Source organism: Amphibalanus amphitrite, unplaced genomic scaffold, assembly GCF_019059575.1.
Source record: "Amphibalanus amphitrite isolate SeventyFive unplaced genomic scaffold, NRLGWU_Aamphi_draft 000346F_arrow, whole genome shotgun sequence".
NCBI classification, from domain to species: Eukaryota; Metazoa; Arthropoda; class Thecostraca; order Balanomorpha; family Balanidae; genus Amphibalanus; species Amphibalanus amphitrite.
In genome coordinates this window covers 197,916-224,883 of record NW_024881841.1, presented here as the reverse complement: position 1 = coordinate 224,883, position 26,968 = coordinate 197,916, and the positions used below count along the sequence as shown (strand labels likewise).

Genomic DNA, 26,968 nt, shown 5'->3' with positions numbered 1-26,968 from the left:
AAACAGTCAAGAATCTTAAACGTTCTTCAAGAACCAATAGGGTTCTTTTTTGCCCTATTCAAATAGACAGCACATTTTAAGCCAACCTGGAGTTCTTCTATAAGAATGGTTAATAAAAGAACGGAAATAATTCTTGGGTTCTTTCAAAACCCTTATGCCGAAAGTCGGCGCGGGTTATCGTAAGATCGTTTTTCTGTCTTCTCAAAGACCGAGAGGGCATTAACGCTTCTCGTGCAAGCTCGCGCGGTGTTCTTAGGCTTGGTTTACGAACTACACAACTATCGCTATTGTGGCTTTAACAAAACCATTCACCAATCGTTTCTTAGAGAAAACCACCCGCTGGCCTAAAAAAAAAGAATCCCATTTCTTGGTATTACCTCGACCTCTTTCACGCCCCGCGATTGCTATACAAACTTGCATAAACATTTGCGAAAATGTATTTGGGCTACAATCACAGCCTCAAAACAAAGTAGGTAATGGTATCCCTTTTTATGCATGAGGCACGAGCATGCAGCCAACGTTGCAAATCTGAGTCAACCGCGTCTGCACCTGTGCGGCGGTGCCCGTCCGACGACCCATCTGCGCGGCCGTCAGCCACGGTGGCACCATGGGGGTGCAGTGAAACGTTGAAATCCGAGCAACTAAGAACACGGCATCACACACAACGCATTTCACAATACAGTATACCGCGTCCGCCTGTGCAGCGGTGTCCATTCGGCCTGCCAGGCCGTCAGTGAGCGCGGCGTCTGCCTAGTGTTCAGGCAAACACGAGCCTCGTACAAACACGAGCCTGCAATGCTGTACAAGACGGTACAAGACGTCTTACCATATATATAGATGAAGTTATAGTCTGTTCCAACTCAAGCTTGCGGTCGGAGTTTCTTCGGCAGATTGCTCCTCCGCTCAAGAATTTCGTCTTGAAATGTAAGAGCTGTATATACGGAATTCACGCACTGCTTTCAGCAGGACACTTCGGCTGCAAACTTGAAACGGAACAGAGTATAGATTCCAAGCGCACTCGTAACGCAGTCGGCCAGCCAGCACGTCGGTGCACGAAGATGGCGACCAAATGGCGGCTGAATGCACGCCCAAGCTCTTTGCGCATGCGCATTGGCGGCCTGCGCGGGAAAATAACCTTGACAACTGTTCTTCTGCTACCCACTGTTTTGGTTTCGGATCCAATGTGATCTACAGAATAATTCTTCCACAAGAATGTTCCTAAAATACTCTTTTTGTAGAATGTTTGTAATTAAACTTTCTTTATTTAGACACCGTAACGATCTTGAAGATAAATGTGATTGATAAAGATGGCTAGTGGTTTCGTGATAATATAGTCTCGCGTTGTGTATATTTAATCATTTAACTTAGTCATTAATCTTACGGTAGTAGGTCTCACAAATCTTAAATCAATCATGAATCATAAATGCAAAATCTTAGCTTTATATTCTTCGATCCTTTGATTCACACTTAATTCACAACATTTCATTCCAAGTTCCCCCATTTCCTCCTCATCTTCGACTTCGCCTCATTTTTTGGCTAAAGTCTTTTTTCTTGCGGAGGACGGCTCGCGCTATAGAGACAAGAGTACCGCTAAATGCTCGTAAACATTCTCCCCCACCTTGACCTTCTGCACCATGAAGGTCAATATACACAATGAATAGGCACAGTTGCAACTTGCAAGTTCACTCGATCACACCGCATTGCAGTTCGATAGTGTCGACGCCACAGTATGTTTAAGCCGTCCGTTCCACGGGCAGCCTTACGCCGGGGCAGATTCTAGATGCACCAGCTTCACCACGGGTCTCGTGTAGACCTTCCCTTTACATTGGACATCTACCACCCTCACATGTCCATCAGCTCCAGGGTGCACCTTGATCACTCTGGCCAGCGGCCACTGACCCCTGGTGACCGATGACTCTGCCATCAGTACCACGTCCCCTACTGCCAGGTCTTCATGGGACGTCCTCCACTTTGTACGAGCTTGTAGCGAAAGCACATATTCTCGTTGCCATCTTTTCCAAAACGCTGCGACCAACTGTTGAACCAGACGCCACCTCTTCAAGTGACCTCTCGCGCCCTCGAGCCCGGTATCCGCTTGCAGCTGAATATGTCCCACCAAGAAGTGTGCAGGAGTCAGAGGCGGCTGATCAGTCGGGTCGGCTGACAGCGGAGTCAGCGGACGCGAGTTCAGAAGAGCCTCAGCGCGACATAAGGCGGACTGTAGCTCTTCATCGGTGATGCTTGTGGCCCGCAGAGTGCTGTACATAGCACGTTTCACGGACTTGATGAGGGATTCATAAACTCCTCCAAAATGAGGCGCAGCGGGAGGGTTGAAGTGCCAGCGGATACCTCTCGTGACTCCTTGCTTGTGGATTTTACGCCTGTCCAGAGCATCTGACGTTTTCTTCAGCTCTTTTTCGGCACTGACAAAGTTCCGGCCATTGTCACTCCAGATGTCCTCAGGAACACCCCTTCTTGAGGTGAATCTGTCCAAGGTGCACAAAAACGAGTCGGTGTCTAAACCATACGCCATTTCCAGGTGCACTGCTCTAGTTTGAAAGCAGGTGAAAAGACAGATGTATCGCTTTGTCTTCACTCTTCCTCTTTCGTTTTTTGTTTCCACTGGCCCAGCGAAGTCTACACCGCAGTGGGAAAATGCTCTGTACGTCGGCTTCAGCTGCTCTTTCTTCATCGGGGCCATTATTTGCGCTCCAGTCTTCTCGCGCCTTCGTTTGCACTCAGGACACGTCCGAATGCATCTCTTGATTTCTTCTCTTGCGCTGACCAACCAAAATGTCTGTCTCAGCTCGGCCAGATTGTGTTCTACCCCGAGCTTGTGGTCGAACTTATCGTGGATATGTCGCACGATGAGCGCAGACACTGCATGCCTCTTGGGGAGAACGTAGGGATGTCTTGTGTTGTACGGTAGATCTGCATGGCTTATTCTGCCTCCCACTCGTATGAGACCATTTTCGTCTATGAATGGGTTCAATCTTTGTAGGCGGCTTTCTTTTCCTCTTCCATCTCGCCGCTTCTTAGCGCGCCCTTGCGTGGTTTCTTCGTTCCTGTGGATTTCGAGCCAGCGACGTTCATCCTCGAAAGCATCTGTCTGTGCTAAACGCACCCAAAATACTTCAGCTGCGGTCACTTCTTCAACAGTCAGCTCGAACGTACTGGAAAGGCTGCTTTGTCCTCCACGTTTTCTGTTGTTCTTCTTCGGCCTGCACTGTTTTTCTGCTTCGAACTTGTGCCGATCCTTTCCTTTTTTCACCCTTTCTCTCAGAATTTGAATGAATCTTTGGATCCATGCTGTCACTCTGACCAGTCTTGTCCAGCTGGAATATCGTTCTGGGCGCAATCGATCCAGCGAGCCTGGTATTGAGCTGCTTGAGGCGAGCGTCTTTTGCTGCTGACGCTCAAAACAGAACTCAGAACTATCGAAGTCCATGCTCGCGAGGACTGGCTGGGGCGGCCAGTCTCCAGTGATAAGGAAGGCCGGGCCCTCCCACCACACTGCTTCGGACATCAGCACGTCCGCTGTGCACCCTCTGGATGCCAGGTCAGCAGGATTGGATGCTCCAGGCACGTGTCGCCACTGGGACGCATCCGTGTCGCTCCGGATCTCAGCAATACGGTTCGCCACGAAAGTCTTAAACCTTCTGGTTTCGTTGCTTATCCAGCACAGGACGTCCGTTGAGTCGGTCCAAAAGGTGACGTTCTTCAGAGGTATCTCCAGAGCTTTACATGTCTTTTTAGCCAGCCGAAGGCCCATAACCGCGCCAATCAGCTCAAGTCGGGGAATGGTTTGTGTTTTCTTCCGCGGAGCTACCCTTGCTTTTGCCATGACAAGTCTGGAAATAGTCTGGTCCTTCGTCGTCGTGACCATGTAACACACAGCTCCATAGGTTTTCTCTGAAGCATCCGTGAAGACGTGAAGTCGACTTTCTTTCACCGGACTACCGGGTCCAGCGTCGTGCAAACATCTTGGCATGCACGCCAGACTGAGGTGCATGAGGCTTTTACACCAGTTCATCCACTGACGCCGTATTGTACCGGTGATCTCTTCATCCCACGTCAGCTTCAGATCCCATGTTGACTGAAAAAGAATCTTTGCGACTATGACAAATGGGACCAAAAATCCGAGGGGATCGAAAACTGAGGCGAGCTTCTTCAGACATGATCGTTTGGAGCACATCTGGTTCGGTTGTGTATCGTCCGCTACACTGACGGAGAACACATCTGACTCAGCATTCCACACAACACCCAGCGTCTTGACGCTAGGTAGCTCGTCCTGTTGGAGGTGTACGTGGGCACCAGGTGCTCTCTGGTCCTCTGGGATGGCTTTGAGTACGGACTTGCTATTTGTCAGCCACTTTCTCATCGTCATTCCGGCACCTTGCATGAGTTCATTGAGTTCGCGCTGCGCTTCCAAAGCGATATCTTCGTCTGTAAATGACGCCAATGCATCATCCATATATACGTTGTCCAAGATCACTCGGGAGGCGATCGGGTACTGTTCTTCGTTTTTCTTCGCGTGCTCTCTCATGACGTACTGGGTGCAGAACGGGGCCGCCGCGTTCCCGAACAGCCAGCGTTGTGCTTCGAAGATGTCTGGATGCCGGCTGACGCCGAAGTTTCTCCACAGGACGCGGTGGTACTGACGATCTTCGGGCGGGAGCTCTACTTGCAGAAACATTTCAGCTACGTCTCCCACAAGAGCCACCGAATGTTGTCTGAAGCGTAGCAGGATCTCTGTGAGGTCCGTGTACAGAGAGGGTCCTGGATATATCTCTGAGTTCAGACTTTTCCCCTGGTTCGTCGCAGCCGCGTCATAGACGATACGGAGTTTCGTGGTTGATTTATCTTCTCTCACTACTGGAAAGTGAGGCAGAAACCAACCGCCGCCGCCGCCAGCCATCCACTCTTCGTAACTGTATTTCTTCATGTAGCCCTTTCTCTCATAGTCCTCAAGTATTTGGTTGTATCTTTCGGCAAGGTCACCACCCTTTTTCTTCAGCGAGTTTTCGGTTTTCTCAAGCCGCGAGGCGGCTGTTTCATAGTTGCAGTGCAGAGCTGGCCTCCCTCTTCTCCACGGTACTCCGATCTGGTAGCGTCCATCGGAAAACTGCAGACTGGCAGCTGCCTTTTCTTCTGCCATCCTATCTTCGTGTGATGTCGGCGTGCCGTCTTCGTTGTTGCCACCCATCCAGTCTATATCTGACATTTTGTCAAATGCCTGAATGATGTCTTCTTTGTCCAGCTGTGCAGCTTTCGTCCTTAGTGTGCGAGCAAAGTTGGAGATGTTGTTGCCATTTTCTTCTGCATGTCTCATCGGTCCGAACGCCACCCAACCGAGAGGCGTCTTTAGAGCTGCTGGTTCGCCATCTCTACCTTTCCTCGTTTCTTCTGGAACGAACAGACTCAGAGTTTGCGGACTGACTCCTATTAGCATGTCCACACCCTGCCTTCTGGACACATTTGGGAAACTTATATCGCTCAGGTGAGGCCACTTCGTTTTCAGAGCTGCCCAATCAAAGACTTCAGACGTGCTTGCCAGATCTTTCGTAATGAGTGCGGTTATGTCTGCTTTGAACCGGCCATCGGTGCCTTGTATGGACACATTCGTCTTCTTCATGTTCACTGGCTCCTGACCACGAACGGTCGTCAGGTTGAGCACGCACTCCTCACCAGTCACACCAATTTCAGCGGCCGCTGCTTCACTCACGTATGATGCATCCGAGCATGGGTCAAGCAATGCATTTACCACCAGGCTGTGCTTTCCTGCTTGCAGCACCACTGGCACTGTCTGGAAAACCACGGACTGCGTCGAGGATGATGTTGCCAGGGCTCGATTGCTGTGGGAAGTTTCTCTGGGCCCGGCTCCTCGCTGGGGAGAGTTGATGACATCTTGCTTGGTGGTGTCTCGATAAGCTGCGTGCAACAAAGAGTGGTGGTTTCCTCTGCAGTCGCCCACTTCGCAGTTCTTAGATGCGGTGCAAGCTCGAGACATGTGCCGTTGTCCTAAACACCGGTAACAGAGACCTTTTTCTCTGCAGACGGCCAGCCTCTGAGGTAAGTTCATGGCATGGAACGTCTGACACTTCTCATGAGTATGCTGGCCACCACATACAGCACACAACAGCTCTGCTCCTCTCGCCTGATATGTTGCTGCTCGTCTTTGGGGAGCTCCAGCTCTTGGCGGTCGTCTTCCTCTCGTCTCAGATGCTTTCAACGTTTTAACTTCATCCGATAAGAATTTTCTCAAGTCGTCCAGCACCATTGTTTTTCGTCCTAGGTAACGAACGAGATTCTCCTTGGCTTTTACCGGCAGTTTCTCCATCATGACTGGGCACAGCATCCTTTCATATTCGCTGGCATGGACTTCCAGAGCCTCCAGTTCTCTAACATGAGCCTCCAGCTCAGTGCGGAATTCTTCGAGATCGCAGCATGAGTAGGCACCGCACTTCAGGTCCACAAAGGCTAGCATGTGGGCATCAATGATGACGTCTGTGTTTCCATATTTTTCCAGAAGAATATCTACTGCCACAGGATAGTTGTCTGCTGCCACTCTGAGCCCGGTTATGGTCTTCAATGCCGCTCCTTTTAGTTGTGCTCTCAAGTACTGGAACTTCTCTGCGTTGGTTATGTCGTGTCTGTCGTGGACAGCAGATTTAAAAAGGTCCCAGAAGGTGTAGAAATCCATGACATCACCCGAGAATGTTGGGAGCTCCAGCTTTGGCAAATTACTTAGCTGGCGAGGTTGTGTTTCTTTGTTGGGGTTGGTGTTCGTAGGCGGCTGGGGGCTGCTATCGAAACTGGGTTCGCATGCTTTTTTAACTTGCAGCAGCACAAAGTCGTATCGTGCTATACACTCGCCAGCGTCTTGGATCTCTTCAAGTAAATCATCTTCAGCTGCCAACCCCTCGATCTCGTCGTCCAACGTCTTGATTTTTTCTCTCTGTTGCTCTAAACTGGCTGCCTTGACGAGCAGGGTGTCCCTGTCCAGCGACGCCTCACTTAAAAGGCCATCGATATCATCAATAATTCTCTGGCAGTAGGCTCGATGTCCTTGGCGGACTCTCTTCTTTCTTCGGGAAGTATCAGCATTCATTGTGCGCTATTACGTTAATGACTCTTACGTTAATTTGAACTCAATATTAACTAAATATTGAACCCCGCATCTGGGTCACTGGTACCAAATGGTTTCGTGATAATATAGTCTCGCGTTGTGTATATTTAATCATTTAACTTAGTCATTAATCTTACGGTAGTAGGTCTCACAAATCTTAAATCAATCATGAATCATAAATGCAAAATCTTAGCTTTATATTCTTCGATCCTTTGATTCACACTTAATTCACAACATTTCATTCCAAGTTCCCCCATTTCCTCCTCATCTTCGACTTCGCCTCATTTTTTGGCTTAAGTCTTTTTTCTTGCGGAGGACGGCTCGCGCTATAGAGACAAGAGTACCGCTAAATGCTCGTAAACAGCTAGTGTGACTTCCTTAAGAATAGAGACCTTAATTTGGTATTATTAAAGAGTTTTCAACAAAGGTTCTTTAAAGCGTTTTTCAATGAGGTTCCGATTTTCACGACTTTTGGGTCATTGACCTGGCCTGTATCTAGGTCAACCAATAACCCAGGACCTTAAAATTGGGTATCATCAGCTTTCTCTCGTCACGGGCAACACGCTCGTTTTTTTCTGAGAAGCTCTAGCTTGATCAGGGGCCAAACAGCAAGGGGACCTCCTCCCCCCCCAGCCTATACGTTCGCGGCTGGCAAAAGACCAATACGGGCAAGGGTTAACCAAAACACCATAAACTTTTAGCAAATTCTAGACGTCTTGCATGCAAACAAATATCACCCTCAGTTACATGGCTTAAACTGAGTCCGATTGCCACACTTTATTTGAAATACTCAGCTCCCAAATTTGACATTTTTACCTGCTCTTGACCTGAATTATACCCAACCAGCTGAAGATGACATAGACGGCGCAGACGAAACTATATAGTATCAAATTATTTGTCAAAATGGGTCATAAAACGTGTTTCACATGACTTTTTTTTACTAATTTCTGTGACTTTTTGTGACATATTTTGACCTAGCTTTCACCTAAATCATAATCACCTAAATCGACATATTCGCCTGAAGGTTACGCACCGCTGTGACTGATCGCCATCCGTTTAGGTATGAGTGGGAAAACCAATTTTGAGCTCGATTTGACTGGCCACAGCCTGAAGTGTGAACATGTTGAAATGTGGATAATGTTAACTTTGACCTGACCTGTGACGTCATGCACAATGAACTACACTCCAGTCATGCGCGGGGTACCTAACTAGTCACCACCAAGTGGTCATAGCGATTAGTGAGGCATGTGGCGTTAAAAGCTACCTGTCCAGAATCATCTGGTTTGCCATTTATTCAAATCAATTAGGGGAGAGTGGGGCAAAGCGGCCACCCGGGGCAAAGCGGCCACCCATCGTTTTAGCCCTTCATAGCTGGCGTCAGTTACAATTTATGGTTTCCAATTATACTTCTCTTCACGGTCGTTCGAATGACCCAGACCGGGTTTCAGGCCCATCACCAATGTTCTGTGAAACACGGAAAAGCATTTCTTGCCAGGTTACCAACTATGTTTACAAAATTTAAATGTTATGTTATTCCATAACCGTGTGGAATTTTTATAAGCGTTCTTGTCCATGCATGGCATGGTTATCGTACATGTTATTCTACCAATTTTAATGTTTTTTACCCCACTAATAGCTAAGCTGAAATATTTTTGTCTCGGACGGTATGCGCGGGGCAAAGTGGCCGGGGCAAAGTGGCCACCCCCCAATTGACCATAACTAGTTGCTTCCATCTGGATAAAAAACGTTATTTATATTCAAATGTGTCGTCAGACGTCATGCATTCATCTTGGCCACTTTTCAGTTGCATGAGTTACCAAATAATGCAATTGAATGTTTATTTTCATGAAAATCCTTTCTTTGTTTACCTACAGGTGGAAGATGATAAAGTAAACATCCATCCTCGCTTAACCTTGTCACCATCAAATACCCTAGTCGTACACGAGGCAACTACTTTGTTTCTCATATCGGGACTTGAGAAGACGCCGGTGGCCGCTTTGCCCCAGGGTATGGGGCAAAGTGGCCAATATGCATAGGTTTAAAGTTTTGTCAATATCTTTCATATGTGAACGCCTTTGGAAATAAAACGCAGTTGAAATAAAAGGCAACTTAATAGGGATCACATTGGTATAGAAAGAATCTTTCCAAGTTTAAAAATCAAGCGTTGGCATCGTGAGAAGCGTTAGGGTGGCCGCTTTGCCCCACTCTCCCCTAGTTCAGAATTCGTGACGCTTTGGTCCAGAGAGCTCACATAAATGGTAGAGCATTATTTTAGGACGATCCTTTTACCGACAGGTGGCTGGCTACCTTGTGTTCTCAAACTTTGTGCTGGAATCGCGACCCTGCGAGAGAAACAACCGGTCTTCGCCTGTCTATTACCCGCGGAGAACGTTCAGAACTGGCAATGTGGCGGTTGCGATGGAGGGAGGTGCCGCAGCGTCTCTTGGGCCTGTGTCCACTGCGGTGCTAAGCTCCAGTGCAACTACTGTGGAAGACTCGGCGGGCCCGGAGCCGGTCGCGGAGACGGCCGTGCGCTCCCTCTTCCCGCCGACGTTCCTGTTTCAGCTGGAGAAACTCGGGTGAGTTGGACGGTCTGCAGCTGATCCGGGGCCGACAGTCCTAACAACCGACAGCGCAGGCTCTCGCTGTTGGAACAGCCTGCTGTATGTAAGGGCGGACACTCACCATGAGAAGCTGGTGGTCAGACGTTGGACCCGGTAGTGACGGCGGAATCTATAGCTCGGGATGGTACTTTCTTTTGACTTGCAGATGACACGGCAGAAGAGGAGATGTGGGATTGTTTGCGAAGGATCCAGCCTGGAACTGGTGTTGGTGCCTGAGGCTGCTATTGGTGCCAATGTTGTTGGGGTGATCGATGACGAGGCAGCAGTTGCTGGTTGAGATGAGACTGGCACGGTTGGAAGCCTGCTGATCGGTTCCAAATTCCGGAGCTAGACTTCCACACTGCAGGCAACAGGCAGTGCAGTACTATCGGTTTTAAGCCGCTGTTTCATAGTCATCTTGAAGATCGTTTCATATGGTGGATACCTGCACATCGCTTTAATTCATATGCTTATGTCGAAAAGCTTACTTAACCCGCACTCCACTGGGGTCTGCGTATAACGCGCCCTACTGGGGGGGGGGGGCTATTCATAGCCCCCCTTCTAACTCCCAAACTACTGGGCCGATCGTCCAAAGTCAAACAGTGTCTGATAGCCCCGGAAAAACTGTAGGGCGAAACCTAATTTCATTGACCTCAAGGTCGCCGATGACGTCACAGGTCAGGTCAAAGTAAAAATTATCGATGTTGGGCTCATGTTCACACTTTGGGCTCTGGCCGCCGGCTTACAATTCATATCAAGCTTTGGTTTACACTTTCGTGAATAGATGCTTAAGGTGCCCTGAGGGTACCAAACTTGTTCTTTGATTTTCAGGTCAGGGCCAGGTCGTCCCAGGTTACGGACATCCTATACCTATCATTCATCGGTCACGGTGACACATGTTTTAGTGTCCTTTTAGGCCATAGATTAACCCGCGCTGTGCTGAGGGGGGAGGGGGAGGCGTTTTCACTGGTGGTGTCAATTTCAGAAAACGTATGTCCAAAATCCGTCCAATGTCCAATGCTTACGTCGACTGTCCGTCCAAAAATGTCCAAGCCAGCCATTTGTCCAAAGATGTCGGACACCTACGCAATAGTTTACACTCAACACTGTTATTTAATTTCCTTTTCGTGTACCGTTACCAGCTCAAAAGTGTTATTGAATTAAAATCTGAGCTTTCTAATAGCCAATCAATGTTAACCTTCCAGGCGGTGGGGGGATTTTTTGCCCCCCCCCCTAGTTTTTTCAATATATCTCGAGAACCGCTGCGCCGATCGTCACCAAACTTTCAGTACCCTCCCGGGAGCAGCTAGCGCACATGGTGACCAAAATTTTTTTCCAAAGGCTATGATATGTTGGCCGCTAATGACGTCAGAGTGACGTCATTTTTGCCATTTTCGACCCAAAAAAAGGTTTCGCGGGAAGAGTTGTGAGGCCTACAGCTTTAGAGATACAGAAAAATGTTTCAGACATAAAAGGTGTGGAATCAAGAGGGCTACAAAACTGCAATTTCGGTTTTTCGAACTTTATGGATTTTGACCCCCAAAAATCAAAAAATAGATTTTTTGAATATAATAGTCAAAAAATCCAAAAAGTTTTTTGAATTTCGAAAAAAAAAAAACGGAAAAAAATGTGTGATAGTCCCTACCGCCTTCTATCTACATACCCAATTTGAGATCGATACCTCTTTTTTTGGCCAAGTTATAGCGAAAAAACTGTTCAAAATTGATGACGTCAAATTTTCAAACTCAATTCTTAGCAATTTTAGACCTCCTAGCGCAAAACAAAGACCACCATTAGACTCCCCGTGACGAGCTGCATCGAATAGATACCCATTTTATGCAAAAATATCAACTTTGAAATTTGACCTTTTTTGACCTGACCTTGACCTGACCTCCACCGGAAAGTGACCTAAACCGTACCTGATGGTCTTATAACCAACACCATTGAGTTTAAAATGAAAAACTGGCCATAAAACATGCATCGCATAATCTTAGTAAAGTTCGGCTCATGTGGTGACCCTTGGTGACCTTTGGTGACCTGACCTGTGACCTGACCTGGTATGACCAGTGACCTCTAATAGCAACATATGTACTAGACAACTGACGCCTTATCGCTGATTTTCGACAAAATGCGTTTTACTCGGTGTTATAGCGCTTTCCCTAGAAGCCCCGTGAACGGTGAAACATTTTATCTTTGACCTGACCTGTGACGTCATCGGTGACCCCGAGGTCAATGAAATTTAGTTTCCCTCAACAAATTTGACAGGGCTATCGAACGCCGTTTGAATTTTCCGGATCCGTCCAGTAGTTTCGGAGATACGGGGGGGGGGCAAAAAATGCCCCCTTCCCCCACCGCGCGGAAGGTGGCTGGTAGGCCCACCGCCTGCCGGGTTAAACACGATTACTTTTATAACCCTCGCATGTGTGCGGCGTTTGCCAGCTTCTAATGTGTAGGGGGGGGGGGGGTCGGTTGGACCCCCCTTGCCGTTTGGCCCCTGATCGAGCTAGAGCTTCGCGGAAAAAACGAGCGTGTTGGACGTGACGAGAGGAAGCCGATGATACCCAATTTTAAGGTCCTAGGTCATTGGTTGACCTTCCAGGTCAGGTCAATGACCGAAAATCGGGAAAATCGAGACCTGTTAGAAAGTCGTAAAGTGTGGCTGCCAAGGGGTTTTTCGGGGTGCTGATCACGAATATCGTGTAAGTTTAGGTCACAGATAATGTCTTTAAGCATTTAGACCAGGTCGGGTCAGGTCAGGTCAGGTCAACCAGTAGGCGTCGTGACGGGTATTCGTAGTACGTGTCAACCGCCTCTGACAGCTTCGTAACATGTTACGAAGGCACCAGAACTACTTCATAAATATTCAAATGGTTGCTAAATTCGAATTCAGCTCCAAAAACTAGCCTAGAAACATGTAAAACTCGAAAAAGTGAGCCAAGGTCACTGACCGAGGTCAAAGGTCAATGACCTGACCTCACCTTCAGGTGACCTTGATATCCACCCTAATGCATGGGAGCAACATCAAATCACATGTTTGAACGTTTGAAGCCACGAAAAGCTTGCAAACGCGCGGCTAATGCGAGCCGACATACGCGGAATCGCGATTCCGTCCAAACATGGTCTCGGAAAAGAGGTCACAGGTCAAAGGTCCTTTGGGTCAGGGTCATGAAATTTTCAGGGTAGGTGTAAAATTAATCAATGCGAGGGTACTGAAAGTTTCATTGCGATCGGCCGCTTTTTCGCGAGTTATTCGTGAAAAACCATGGGGGGTCCATCCGACCCCCCTACACATGCGAGGGTTAAAATGTTGAGGTGAAGCAAGCGATTGTCCAAAGTTGTCCAAAGCCTGCTGCCATTGTCCAACCGAATTCCGAATTGGACATTGGACAAAATAGGAATTCCGAAGATTCAAATTCCGATTGACACCACTAGTTTTCACACCCCTCTTCCCCTCAGGTTTCTCGCGAATAGGCATATCAAAAACGGCAGCGTGCAGAAAACGGACGATAGACCGGTTAAACGGTTGAACGGAAAGCGTGACGATTGTTGTGATCTGGTCACCTGACTGGGGATCACTGAGACTGAAAATGAAGGAAGGTATATAGTCTGTAACGACTTGATTTGTATCTAGGTACTGGAACGGTCCTTTCACCGACAGGTGGCTGGCTACCTTGTGTTCTCAAACTTTGTGCTGGAGTCGCGACCCTGCGAGAGAAACAACCGGTCTTCGCCTGTCTACTACCCACTGAGGACTGTGAGCGCCGCCATGGGTGGTGAGCGTGGCTTCGCGGTAGCATCAGCAGATGGTGCTGTGCGTGAGTTCGCAGAAATTGCACAGAAAGCAGACAGTTCAGCTGTTTCGGCAGACTCGGCGGGCCCGGAGCCGGTCGCGGAGACGGCCGTGCGCTCCCTCTTCCCGCCGACGTTCCTGTTTCAGCTGGAGAAACTCGGGTGAGTTGGGCGGTCTGCAGCTGATCTCCTGCCGGGGCCAACAGTCCTAATTGACGCGGGGCCTGCTGTAATAGCGAATACTCGCCATGGTGAAGCTGGTGGCGTTGGTCGAAGTAGACAAAGGATGTGGTACTGGCAGCGACAGCATGCCGTCCTGTGGTCCGGGCCACTATTTTCGACTGAGGACGACCTGTGAGATAGGACTTTGCTCAGGGGACAGGTGCACTCTGCAGCAAACCCGCCCACGCGGACTGCAGTGTGCACAGTGCACAGAGATATGGTACCTAATACCTATACTGTTGGCGCGGCCGGCGGCCGTGGGCAGGGGCTGGAATTGGTGACAGGTGGTGGCTCACCAATTGCATCCAATTTGTTTCAGGCGGTTGATATTCAGCTGCTGCCGTTGTTTGTTGATACTTACAGTTGGTAAATATTCATCTCTTTCCAGAGCTGACGTTTTTGACTACGTAGCTCGCTTCTACTGTACTCGTGGCTGCATATACTACATCCATGCTGTAGGCTCTATGTAGTTGACTGTTCGAACTGAAGATCTATTTGTTTTGGAAATGGTTGGTCATTGCTGATAGGAGTGCTACTACATACTCGCAGCCATGGCTGCTGCTGATGTCCATGGCAGACCAGCTTCAGCCTCATGCCGCCAAGTCATCAACTTGCACGTCTACTACGAAAGGAGAGACTGTACTCCTTTCTCTCCACTGTCTTAGACGAAAACTATCAAATGAACCCATCGGTGACTCAACTCTTACTCTGAGCAAGAGTCACTTCGCAAGGTCAGGTCACTGCTGAGTTGAGAGCATGCAAAGGTACGCATTCATCCAATATTGCCGCTTTTAATCCACGCCGTGCTGGGGGGGGGGGGTTACGCCCCCCCCCCCCCAGGTCTTTCGCGAATATCTCAAAAAACGACAGTGTGCAGCGCCACCGTTTTTGGTACACCTGTTCATATATCATTTCCGCACATGTTGTGAACATTTCAGGCCCAGGTCGTTCAAGGTCAGGTCACCAGGTCACGTCAAGTGACCTTACCTCAGAAAAAGTTCAAAGGCTCGCCCTAGCTACACCAACTGAACGATCACTTTAAAACTTTCAGCGATTGATATGAGTAACAGTATGTATAAAATGTATATCTCAGATTTTTGATATATGTGACCTAAGGCCAGGTCAATTTTGCGACCTCTCCATTGCGATGTCATGTCTCCATGTCAATGCGAGAAAATTGAAATGCGCCTCTTTTGGACGAATGTCGTTCAAAACGCTCTCAAACATCGGTTCATACGGAAACATGACACACTGAATCGGAAAAATGCACCTGTGACACCTCTGTGTGCCCCTGAGGTCATCTCAGGTCATGAACGGTCACCAGCAGTTTTTTTCTATAACTTTTGATAGCGACGTGCTAGAGCGGTGAAAACCGTCAGATGTGTTCAGCTCGGCGATACGGATCGACTGATATGCAGCATGACCCTTTCGGTCAGGTCATGACCTTGACTTAAGGTCAAATTTTCAAAATTACCTTTTAAGGTCAACAACTACTTCATTCGACGCGTCTTGAAGAGAGGAACACAATGCTGCCAAAAGTAATGTAGTGGCTCTCTTGAGTTAAACGTTATTGCCGAAAAAACATTTTTCGTGAAAACGGCTATTTTTACAGTTTTTACCCTCTGAAGGCTAAACTGTTGACCTGAGGTCAAATCTGAGGACATTACACAGAAAGATCTGTAAAAGGGCTATCGAATGCACTTTACCGCGGCGCTGTAGCTCTGTTGGTTTTCAAGTTAGCCGTGGACTACATTTGTCCTTCGATGACCTCTGGTGACCATCCATCGATTGCATCTAAATTATCAGGGTGCATACTGCATACGTATGAAGATGAGGCTTCAAAGAAGGGTGTATTTGTGTTCCTCTCTATCAGACAACTCAAATAGGCCTTTTATGTCATATGTATTCGTAGTATTTTTTTTTTAAACTTTGGCTTACGGTTTTTATCATTTCAAAGTAGAAAATTAGTACAACATTTGACGTGCATTGATGTTCTGAGCTTTTTTCCTGTTTCGCTCTATCTGTAGCTGTAGGTACTTGAGGGAACGCAAGAAATAAGTCAAAAAACGTTTCCGTGGTTCGGGATAGTTTGCATACTAACACCTGCCCGTGATATAAGTCAATTACACGCAATTGATTACCTAGATTATGTAATCCTACCTTATTTATTTCGCATCGAGTGTGAACAAATAATACCTACCTACCTACCAATCCTTCAAAATTCTGCAATTCGCTCCTTTTATCTCTGATCAAAATTTATACAGTTTGGAATATTTAACTTCAAACAAGTTATTCGAAGCTTATGTTATCAGGCATCAGCTTCACTTCGATCTGCGGGCCGATTATGATCCACCCACGCTGCGTACTTGAGGACGCTTCCATGGCAGTTTGTAGCGGCACTGCAGCTTGGGCTGTTTTGCCGCCAGCTGGCAGGACTTCTGCCACTTTCAAACCTGGTGCTGGAGAGCAGACCTTGTGAGAGGGACCGGCTGTCTAGCCGGCGGCCGCGCGTCTACCGGCGTCGCGTGCGCCGCTTCCTGCGGCCGGTCGCGGCACGCCGCACGGGCCGGGCGCTCGACGCCGACGACGACGACGCCCTCACCTCGCCCGCGCCGCCAGTGCCGACGCCGAGCACTGTGGCGCCGTCTGGGCCGGCCCCCCGCCCTGCCGGACGGACGCGCACAGAGGCGCGCTCACTTTTTCCGAAAACATTTCTGTTCGAGGTACAGAGCCTTGGGTAAGTTTCATCACTGGTTGGCAACCGTCACTTTATAGCATGTACTCGTATGCGCTGCGGAAACGGTATCAAGCGTTGATTGGATCATGGATGTGTCTTCTCTCTGACAATATTTATATTTACGAGTGCTGTGCAAGGCCATGCATGGTGGTGTGTAGGGTAGCCTGGGGCAAGACGCCCCAGATAATTTATTTTGCTACATAAATTTTGTCCCACATCACCTGGAAGGCCAAATTTGTGCTCAATGCGTTCTTTGGACATTTTACTTTAAATTGCACCCCTCAAATTCATTCACTTATGATCGGACTTCAAGCTAGGAAGTGATTTGTGAAGCAACTGCAAATGGGGCATTTTGCCCCAACCCCAGGGCAAAACGCCCCACGGCCTGGGGCAAGTAGCCCCATACTTTAGATTAAAGATTTAACCCGCGCGGGGCTGGGGTCTCCAGCCGAACGCGCGGGGCTGGGGGGGGGTAAATTTTACCCCCCCTGTTATCTCCCGAACTAATGGTCCGATTTGGAAAATTCAAACGCCAATCGAAAGCTCTCATCACGAACTACTAAAAACATGTACTTAATTTAAAGTTTGAGGTCAAGGTCAAGGTCAGGTCAAGGGTACAAATTGCAAGTTTCTACAGTATCGGCCTTGCACCGTAGTTGCCGAAGAATGGAGTCATGGACTGAGACTGATCGCCCAAAACGTGTTCTTAGGCTACCAAGACAATATTCGTTGCATACAATATCATTCAGAGGTCAAGGTCAAGGTCAGGTCAGGTCAGGTCAGGTCACCAAAAAACAAAATATAGAAAAGGGCATGTGCGACACATGTTTTATGGGTCATTTTACTCATAGAATTAAATAGGCACACTCAGTAAGTGATATGGACCACCTCTGGATGAATTTCAGGTCGAGGTCAGGTCAAGGTCAGGTCAAGTGAGGTCAAATTTTGAAGTTGGCTGTTAAGGCCTAAAAAGGTGTCTATCTGATGCAGTTTTTCACGGCGAATCGAATGGTGCTATTTTTGTTTCCGTACGAGGTCTAGAACTTCCAAAAAAGTCATTTTTCAAAAAAATTGTGTGTCGTGACGTCATAAAATTTTGAATAACTCCCACATTTTTGAACCGATTCTTCTAAAATTTGGTATGTAGGTGCACATAGACCACTTCTCTGATATATATTCCGGTTTTTTCGATAGACTCAAAATTTTGGATTTTATAATGATTTTCCCAAAAAAGTCAGTTTTTTGAAAAAATTTAGACCAAAATCCAAAATTTTCAAAAAACCGAGATAGCCATTTGATAGACAAAGTAAAATTACGTATAACCTTTTTTGTTACGTCTTGATTCCTTTACAAATGAAGATGTTAGCGGCGTTTGAACTTTTGCCGTTTTTGAGGCGAAAATGGCGAACATGACGTCACTAAAACGTCAATTTCTCAAAAATTTTCCGACGGATTTCGCTCAAATTTTCAGGGAACGTGTCAAATTGATGTAAGAAAAGGTACTGTAAGTTTGGCGGCGCTGCGCGCCGCCGTTTTTTAGATATCGCAAAAATTCGCGAGGGGGGGTAAAATTTACCCCCCCCCCCAGCCCCGCGCGGGTTAACATGGTAGTTGGCTAAATCTTATGTTAGAGGTCCGTTAGACCTCTGGAGGCACGGCACTGAAGTTAGCACATTCCATCCTGTCAGGTGTTCAGCTATGACACTATTGTACGAGCAGGTTTTTCACCTATCTCATAAGACCAAATAATAAATTATTGCAATGCAACGGTTAACAAAATACTTCCTTTGCCATCCAGTTGCTGAGAAAAATACACATAAAGGCACAGAAACTTACTGTTCGCCAGCTACCGAACATTAGAAAGTGGGTAGCCCGAACAACACATGAGGTAAAACGCCCCAGGGGCTTTTTGCCCCGCGACCTACTGGGGCGTTTTACCCCATCACGTAGTTCGGTCAGAGAACAACGCCTTGCACTCCAGCAAGACGTAATTTAACACAAACCAACCCGGCATGATAAGCGTTAGACAATAGTTGTTCAAAATACATAAAAGTCGTTAACCTGATGTGGACCATAAAAGAACGCCATGATACATAATCTGACAACAAAAGATAAAAATCACTCAAAAAACACATTTTTGGCTATATCTCCCGAAAGAGTCATCACAATTTCTTTCCAGTCTGCTCATATAATGGTCATATAGTGCACGTTTTGTAGAAGAGATGATGTTTCCCCAGAACTCTGCCAGTTCCGAGAAACATCGGTGAGGCGTTTTACCTCGGCGGGGCGACTTGCCCCGGTCTACCCTACAACTAAATAGTTGCTAGAGAGATTCGTGTGGCCCTTCTCCATATACCTCGTACCAAGACATTTCACAAGAACGTCTGCGACTCTACAAGTTTTCGGAAGCTTTCGTTCGTTGCGGCAACAGAACACCGTACATAATCGGAGATATTTTCGACTGTCTGCCTCCACACCATCGGACCGGTGCTGTTTCTTCAAGTGAAGGGATCGTTTTGCTTGCTGGGTTTGGATATTCTCCATATTTTTCTCCACCAGAGTTGCGCTGCATGCTCTTCGACTGAGGTGCTGAAGTTTCCTGTGGTGTCGCGTCCCGTCTCCAGCAGTGAGAAGTCTCAACTCTTAACGGTTATAATATTGGCCCGTCGTACCTATGTGCTTGTTGTAGTGCTCAAATGAATATAGCCACTTGTTGATAACCAGCAGGTAATAGGTATGCTATATACCTAGTGTCGTGTTATCTGTAGCTACTGGAACCTGCCCTTATCTTAGCCAGATCAAGGGTTGAGTTAATTTGTGCACGAAAGAAATGACTTGTAGTGTTCCAGAAGCATGCGTTTAATATTACATCGTTTTGATTTGTGTTGCGAATTTGGTGGCTTTAATTCATGCCCATAACAATTACATGTTGTATATGCTTTTTTATGAATTAGATCGATTAGGTGCGTAATCACTTCGTCCCTGTGTCTCGCTACTCGTATCTCTTGTGGCATTTGTGACTCCCTCCATCCCTGTCCTAATATCTCCGTCTGTTCCTTTGTCAAGACGCTGAACTTTTATCCGCGTCCTTCCGTCGCTGCGCCCCTCCCAACGATTCCTTCCATCTGTGTATCTCTCCGTGTCCTTTCGTCTCTGTCTCCTCTTCTGTGTTATTCTGTCGCCGTCTGTTGGTGCCTTCCCGCCGCTCGGCTGAGTACTGAAGCCCCGGCTGTGCACAGGGTCTCGGGCCGCAAGGATATCAGCACCACGATGCCGGATACCATCACCAGCTGGGTGGCGTCGGCCTTCTGCAGCGGACTTCGTGTAAGTGCAGCTGGCTACCGGGTCCGTGGGAGAGGCTCGGAATGTGTTAATTGTGGTCATTCAAACTTACTGTGGCGAGTGATGTTTCACAAATCTGACTTTGGAGGATCGAAATCCGAAATTCGACTTGAGAGTGAAGTATGTGTCTATATCGGCTATAAATCATGTGCGTTTCTCTTTTTGTCTACCACAGAGCGGCTTTGGCCTGTCTGATACGGCAACTATCGTCACTTTCAAGCCGTTCTTCGCTCAGATCCAAGTACCGTACTCGGTGAAACGCGGCGAGCTGCTGCGTCTCAAAGTCTCCGTCTTCAACTTCCTGAGCTCAGACCTGTCGGTAAGTTCCTGGATCAGCCTGGTGGATGACATGTCCGCAGATACTGGGTGCAGAATGCTGCTGTGACGCGCTGTCACTGACGGAACACCGCTGACGCTGAGACCCTGTCTGACCGCACGATGTCGCTGGGACTTGTTGTAGATGGTAGTAGGATACTGACGCCCCTTGTGGTTGATCGCAGCGGGCAGGACTGTGTCTGACCTCCCTGTCTCGCGTATTGCCAGGTGGCGGTGGTGCTGGCTTCGTCGACAGACTTTAGTGTGGCGTCGGGGGGCAGCGGCAGCCAAACCGTCTGCGTTCGCGCCTCCAAGCCCTCAGTAGTGGAGTTCCCGCTCGAATTCAGCACTCTCGGCAAGGTTGACATTACCGTATCGGCCAGGACGAGTGGCTCAGCCTGTGGCTCTTCCAACCAGGTCCAGGCCAGGTGGGTGAAACGTATGTACTTACCTCGCATGGCTCATCGTTATGCGGCCACTGGGACTAAAATGGCGGACGAGACAGTTGAGGCCTGGAATGCGCGGCAACCGTAGCTGTTGACCTGACTGACTGCTGGCCCGGGTGTGTTTCAGTGATGCGCTCGTACGCAGCCTTATCGTCAAGCCGGAGGGATTCCCACAGGAAGAGGTCAACACCGCCTTTATCTGTAAGGAGGACAGCACGTCTCCGCCAAAGGAGGAGACTTTCGAGCTGGCCCTACCCAACCAATTGGTACCCGACTCCCAGCGCGCATGGGTCAACATCGTGGGCGACCTGATAGCTCCTTCTGCAGAGGTGAGGAGTCGCTGTAACACAGCTCAGCGTCTAATGGGTTGAATGGCACCGGAAAAATAAGTGCTCCTTCTTTCCCCTAAGAAAGCAATGCTACATTTAAACAACAAAACAAAGAATGATCAATCGGCCTTAGCTGTGAGTGGTTTACCAACATTTTCTTATTAACGTTTCTTGAAACTTAAAAAGCATTCGCTTATGACCGTCTTTACCTTGGTGGGTTCATTTCAGTGAATACTGAATACAGGGAGGTACCATTGTTTTCCCCGCCTGTGCTGACGTGTGCCGTCATTGGCAGAACCTTGAGCGTCTGGTGCGAGTGCCCACCGGCTGCGGCGAACAGAACATGATCGGCTTTGTGCCCAACATCCTGGTGCGCCGCTACCTGGAAGAGGTGAAGCTGCTGACGGAGAGCCTGAAGGACCGCACCACGGCCAACATGCGGACAGGTCAGTGACATGTCTCGCACGCAGCTCGATGGCGTGTGCCACCATTTTTGATGATTTGTTAATCTGTGTATTCCATCGCGTGCTAAAATTGTAGCTGAAACGTACGAACGCATTTTAACAGTAATATCTGTGTGCGTGTGTTTCGTAACGCCTGAAAAAAAATAACTAGGGGATTTTAAATGCATCAGGTACGCTGATCGAAGTCCGACGGGACGTTACGTGCTGACCGTGGCCGTGTCCCTGTCTGTCTGTGACTGCAGGGTACCAGCGTCAGCTGCGCTACCGGCGCCGCGAGGGCTCCTACTCGGCCTTCCCGGAGCGCTCGCCGCCGCGCTACAAGGGCTCCCTGTGGCTGACGGCCTACGTGGTTCGCTCATACCTGGCCGCCAGCAAGTACATCGCCATCGACAAAAACGACGTCTCCATCAGCACATCCTGGATTGTCAAGCTACAGGAGAGCAACGGCGCGTTCAAAAGTTACGGCAACCTCTTCCACAAGGAGATGCGCGGCGGCGTGGGTAACGGCGCCGTGGAGGCGATGACGGCCTACGTGCTGCTGACGCTGCTGGAGGCCAATGACCAGCCGGCGGCCGCCAAAAAGGCCGTGGACTTCCTGCTGGCCTCTAGCACATACAACACCCTGTACGCCGAGATCCTGGTGGCGCACGCGCTGGTGATGGCCGGGAAGACGTCCGAAGGCAGCAGTCGGGTGCAGACACTCCTGGCCAAGGGCACACGCCGCGGCGGACAGCTGTACTGGAAGGGAGACCGCACCAGCAAGTACGGCGGCAGTCGCGCGGTGGACATCGAGATGACATCGTACATGGCGATGACGCTGCTCAAACTGGGCGGCTCGTCGAACCTGGGCGAGGCCGCGCTGGCCGTGAAGTGGATCAGCGCCCAGCGCAACAGCCAGGGCGGCTTCGTGTCCACCCAGGACACGGTGGTGGCGCTGACGGCACTCACCGAGTTCGCTATCGCCACCTACTCGGAGAGCACGGCCGTCGACGTACTGGTCACGGCCTCGCCCAGCTACCGGTACAGCGTGCAGATCACGGCCGAAAACCGGCTGCTGACACGCCAGGACTGGCTGCCGCAGCCGCTCGCGCTGCCCAAGAAGGTGACGTTCTCGGTCAGCGGACTTGGCTGCGCCGTCGTCCAGTCGGTGTTCCGCTATAACACCAAGGTGGCCTTCCCCGACCCCAAGTTTAACCTGAAGGCCGTCATCACCAAGGTGAAGAGTTCCTGCTCGTTCACGCTCAACATCTGCACCAGCTTCAAGGAGCCCAATACAGAGAGCAACATGGCCATTGTCGAAATCGAGATGCTCTCTGGATTCGTCACCATTGACAGCAGTCTGAGAAAACTGGAAAATGACAAGGGTGAGAGCCTACTTTGACTATTGAGAGTGGCACTATAGTGTTTGTTTCTTTTTGCTTACACTTTTCCGCTCCTAATTGAATACTTAGTAACTAAAAGTTTGGGAGAAACTGCCAGTGGCGGATCCAGGGGGGGGGGGCAAAATGGGCATTTGCCCCCCCCCCCCCCCAAACGGCATGATTTTAACATTACGCCTATGGACGATGCATGGAAAGAATCGATAAATTTATATGGTTTGCCCCCCCCCCCAAAAAAAAACTATGAGCTGGATCCGCCTCTGGAAACTGCTGCCACACGAATTCAATTGTTGCACTATTTATATTGTCTACATAGTTACTGATAGTACGTCAGTGTTGGTTTGTAACCGATACCTAGTAGTTATATGGGTAGCTAGTAGCTACGAGTAGTATATGACGGCAGCGAATGCGCTAATTTTCGAGCATCAATAACGCAATACTAAAACGTGTGTCATGAATCATTATCAATGTTGCATATATAGTAACAAAACATTTTCCCGACAGTTATTGAGCGCTGGGAGTTCAACGAAGGCAAGGCTAGCCTCTACTTTGATGGGTTCACTGATAAGGAGGTCTGCTTCGACGTGCGCTTCATCCGCGCTCTCGAGGTCGAAAAGCTGAAGCCGGCCGTTCTCCGAGTGTACGACTATTACGCCCATGAGGACAGATTTGAAGTGGTAAGTATTATTTCCAATCATGACTTTTCCCGTGACATCAAAAGGAAGAACTTAAGTCGGTTACAAAATCTCAGATTAGCCGGATAAAGCTGGTTACAATACTTGAACTCAAAGCTCGTCTCGCTGGTTCTCTTTTGTTCCAGAGAACATTTATTTCATCATGTGACTTGTGCGTAAAATTAAATGGATGAGACCTTCTTTGCTGAATGTTGTTAATAGTTTGAAAGACAGTCCACGCTTGTTTTAAACATCTGCCTATTTCTTTGTCGTGTTTACAGACATATGGCCCGCCTGAATGTCCGTGATAAAACATGATGCGGAAAGAACAGATCCCGGCAACGGCGGATACGACGGCTGGATTTGACGAAATCGAGCATCTTTGGTGTGATAAGGTTATTTACTGTTGGATAATGTGCATTTACGGAATAAGCGCCTGAGGTCGTGTAGTTGTGTTTCCTGTATAAAAACAAGATCATTACATTTCTCTTTTATCAAATACGCAAGATGATTGAGGGTAACAATCCGAATAAATTGAGACAAAAAGTGGTGTTTTGCAGAAAATCCATCGAAAAACGGCATTAAGTGACAACTGTCTGCTCCGCCCATCTGGCTGGGTAACCCTTTTCTGCATGGTGTTTTTGCATGAGAGCGTGATATGCGTGGGACAATGTTGTATTTGCTACCCCAAGGTAAGGTCCGATCATAACACATCGAGGAGTCGGAGAAATGACGTTTTACGCCCCCCCCCCCTTCCCTTTTACCATGGCCACGACACGCGGCAAACATCGCTCGAAAAGTCAAAAAGACATTTCGAAGAGTAGAAAGTCTTCAGTCATTTTAAGGTCAGATCCGATCAGGCCACCAGAGGTCATAAGAGGTCAAAGTTGCTCGATTACCGGTGTTAGACAAAATCAGAAGCGGCGGAACACCTTCAACTAAGGGGGGGGGGGGGCACTGCCGACTGTTGGTCCCATTCTTTCCATGCAACGCCATAGCGCTAATGTTAAAACACCAAAATCAAAGGGGGGTACGGTGCCCTGGTGCCCTACCCGTTCCGCCGCCCATGGACAAAATGTCTCTTTTTCCTTTTTCACCCCTCTCCTTCCGGTCTCTGTCTCTCGCACTCCTCTCGGCGTCTCTCTCCGTCGTCGTTCGCCGTCTCCTTTTTGTCAAGGTCTCCGGCACCGCCCTTTCCGACGAACAGCCCGACGAGCCGCGATGTCCAAATACTATTCTTGGTGATAAATAATACAAGAATTGCGTTTGGACAATCATAACTCATTGGGCCTTGTGGAGAGCGGTACAGCCGGTTTGTGTCAGAGCGCAGGATGGACCGGACCGGTGTCCATCCGTTGGAGCTCGTCCCGTCGCGGTCAGCTCGACCTCCCGCTGGTGGCGGTCGTATACCACACCGTGGCCGGTCCCGTACACCCCTTCCAGCGGTGCCGTGCCCCGCGGCCGGCCGCCGTGTCGTCCGTTCCGCGCCGGTGCCAAGTCGTCGGCGCCGACGCCGGTCATCTCCTCAATTAGCCAGATTAGTCGGGGCCGTGTCCGTCGCCAGAGAAAGGGACGCTAAGAGCGATTCGGCGCGGGGACAGCACACCAATCTGTCCGTGCCGGCCAGGGGACGACATGCCCGGTGGTGGAATTAAATACGGCCCGGGGGCTGATACCGAGACTGCAGTGATGGTCGGCCGTGCCGGGATCTGGCGGCTTCGGGACTGAATAACTGGGGGCTGGTCACAGATACATGATGCTGTCACTCCTTAGTCGGCTGAAATGCTCCAAATCGACATTTTTCCGGCTAGATAAGTCAGATGGAGGATGACTGTTCAGCCCCCTTAGTCAACGTTCGGGCGTGGGAAGGCCCAGGAGGGCTGGTGTTATAACAATGGCAATAAACTCGCACGCATAGTGGATAGTCCCACGAACCGTCTAACCGTCAAGGGGACAAACAGCTCTGATAACCCACGTTTAAGGGTCACCGTACTAGTAGATGGACCCACCCAGACGCTCGCTCGAGCCGGACACTTTCGTTCGCTGGGCACTACAGTCCGCTATGATTGTGTCCAGACAGCGATAAGTTATTACTTACCCGAACATATGTGCCTGAAGTGCTCACAGTGCGGCATTAGCTGCCGCAGTCGGCCGCCACAATAGACCGCCGCGCTCCGTCTGCTGGGTTTTGTCCGGGCCACCGGTCGCCGGCGACTCCGTGGTCGTTCGGAGCGAGTCCAGCTGCCGACCGCGCCGAGACGGTCCCCTTCGAAACCATACAGCGCTGCCGGCGCACGTGCGGCGCCACGCGCTCCTCCCTCCAGTGGCATGCATTCCGGTGCGCGCGGCTGAATCGGCGCGCTGCCGCCACCAGCTGCTTCATTCTTCTTCCCCAGACGGTCGACAAAGAGTGCTGATGCGTCTCGGCGGCGGCCGGCGCGAGGGGCGGCCGGCCAGGTGCGGCCAGCGCCGCCAGGTGACGGAGGGCGGCAGGGGCGTCCTTTGTCACCCGCCGGCACAGAATCGGATTTGTTAGCGCAGCGCGTGCGCGCCAGGGTGAGCTCGCTGCACTAGATCGGTGGGCGTGAGCCATTTCAACCAATTGGACCGATGATGGGACTGGAACAAACCGGGTCCGTTTATATTCATTAATTGGGGGAGGACAGTAGGAACAATGCCTCCGATCGTCCGTCCCCATAGGCTAATGTCACATCGTAAACAGCAACGTGCTCCACAAATGAAAACGCAGTTTTGTAGCAACTGTACACTCTCCATCACACTTTCGTATCCATATAGGGTTTATCACGGAGCGAGCGAAGCGAGCGGAGTCTTACGTAGAACCAGTATAACGCCTTATGGGGCGATTAACCCTCGCCCGCACATGCCATTTTCCCATCCTAGAACGCATATGGGGGGGGGGGGTTGCCACCCCCCGCGCCATTTCGTTCCTGTTGGAGATAGAGCTTAGCGGTAAAGACCAAAAAGATTCTTTGGGAAGAGACGAATCCAATGATACCCAGTTTTACCTTCTCAGGTCAGTCATTGGCCTTCCAGGTCAGGTCAAACTAAAAAATGTTGCTGTTTTGGGTCACCGTTGGATATCAAGTGCGCTGCTTATCAAATACCGATGACGATGCTGTTTTCTGGTGCCAAGCCAGCTAGAACCTCTTTGTCACACTACCCGACCAGAATTTTGCTGCTGAGGTCATTTCAGGTCAAGTTAGGTCAAGGTCAATTATATGTGTTTGTATGTCTGTGTGTGTCTGTGTGTATACTGATGTGTGCACCGATTGTTTTTGGGTCCATATCACATGAAATCATGATCTGAGAAGCTTTTACCAACAATGCAGTCAAAAAACTTCACAAAAAGTAAATTCAGCTTGCCTAAAACGCAATTATCTTAGATGACCTAGGTTGACCTTGACCTTGACCTTGACATCTGTACATCGTCGAACAACATGTTCCATGATAGGTGGGAGGTAAGACTGGCAAAAAGGCCGAAATCAGGGTGTCAAAAGCTCACAAGGCCCATAGCAAAC

General features: G+C 49.2%; 1 protein-coding gene across 2 annotated transcripts in view; it reads left to right on the top strand.

The window, feature by feature from the left end:
• The window catches only part of LOC122389159 (alpha-1-inhibitor 3-like), a 53,250-nt gene extending 29,275 nt beyond the window's left edge, over positions 1–23,975 (top strand). Inside the window, exons 17-25 of one of the 2 annotated variants that reach the window (XM_043380897.1) lie at positions 13,391–13,683; positions 19,720–19,804; positions 19,998–20,141; positions 20,366–20,565; positions 20,711–20,912; positions 21,208–21,358; positions 21,619–22,740; positions 23,260–23,432; positions 23,711–23,975. In XM_043380897.1, coding sequence (XP_043236832.1) covers positions 13,391–13,683; positions 19,720–19,804; positions 19,998–20,141; positions 20,366–20,565; positions 20,711–20,912; positions 21,208–21,358; positions 21,619–22,740; positions 23,260–23,432; positions 23,711–23,737 — 2,397 coding nt within the window. In that variant the 3' untranslated portion in view covers positions 23,738–23,975. Of the gene's footprint in view, positions 1–9,424; positions 9,709–13,390; positions 13,684–19,719; positions 19,805–19,997; positions 20,142–20,365; positions 20,566–20,710; positions 20,913–21,207; positions 21,359–21,618; positions 22,741–23,259; positions 23,433–23,710 lie in introns of both variants that reach the window. The other variant, XM_043380898.1, reaches the window with a different exon arrangement.
• Positions 23,976–26,968: the final 2,993 nt, after the last annotated feature.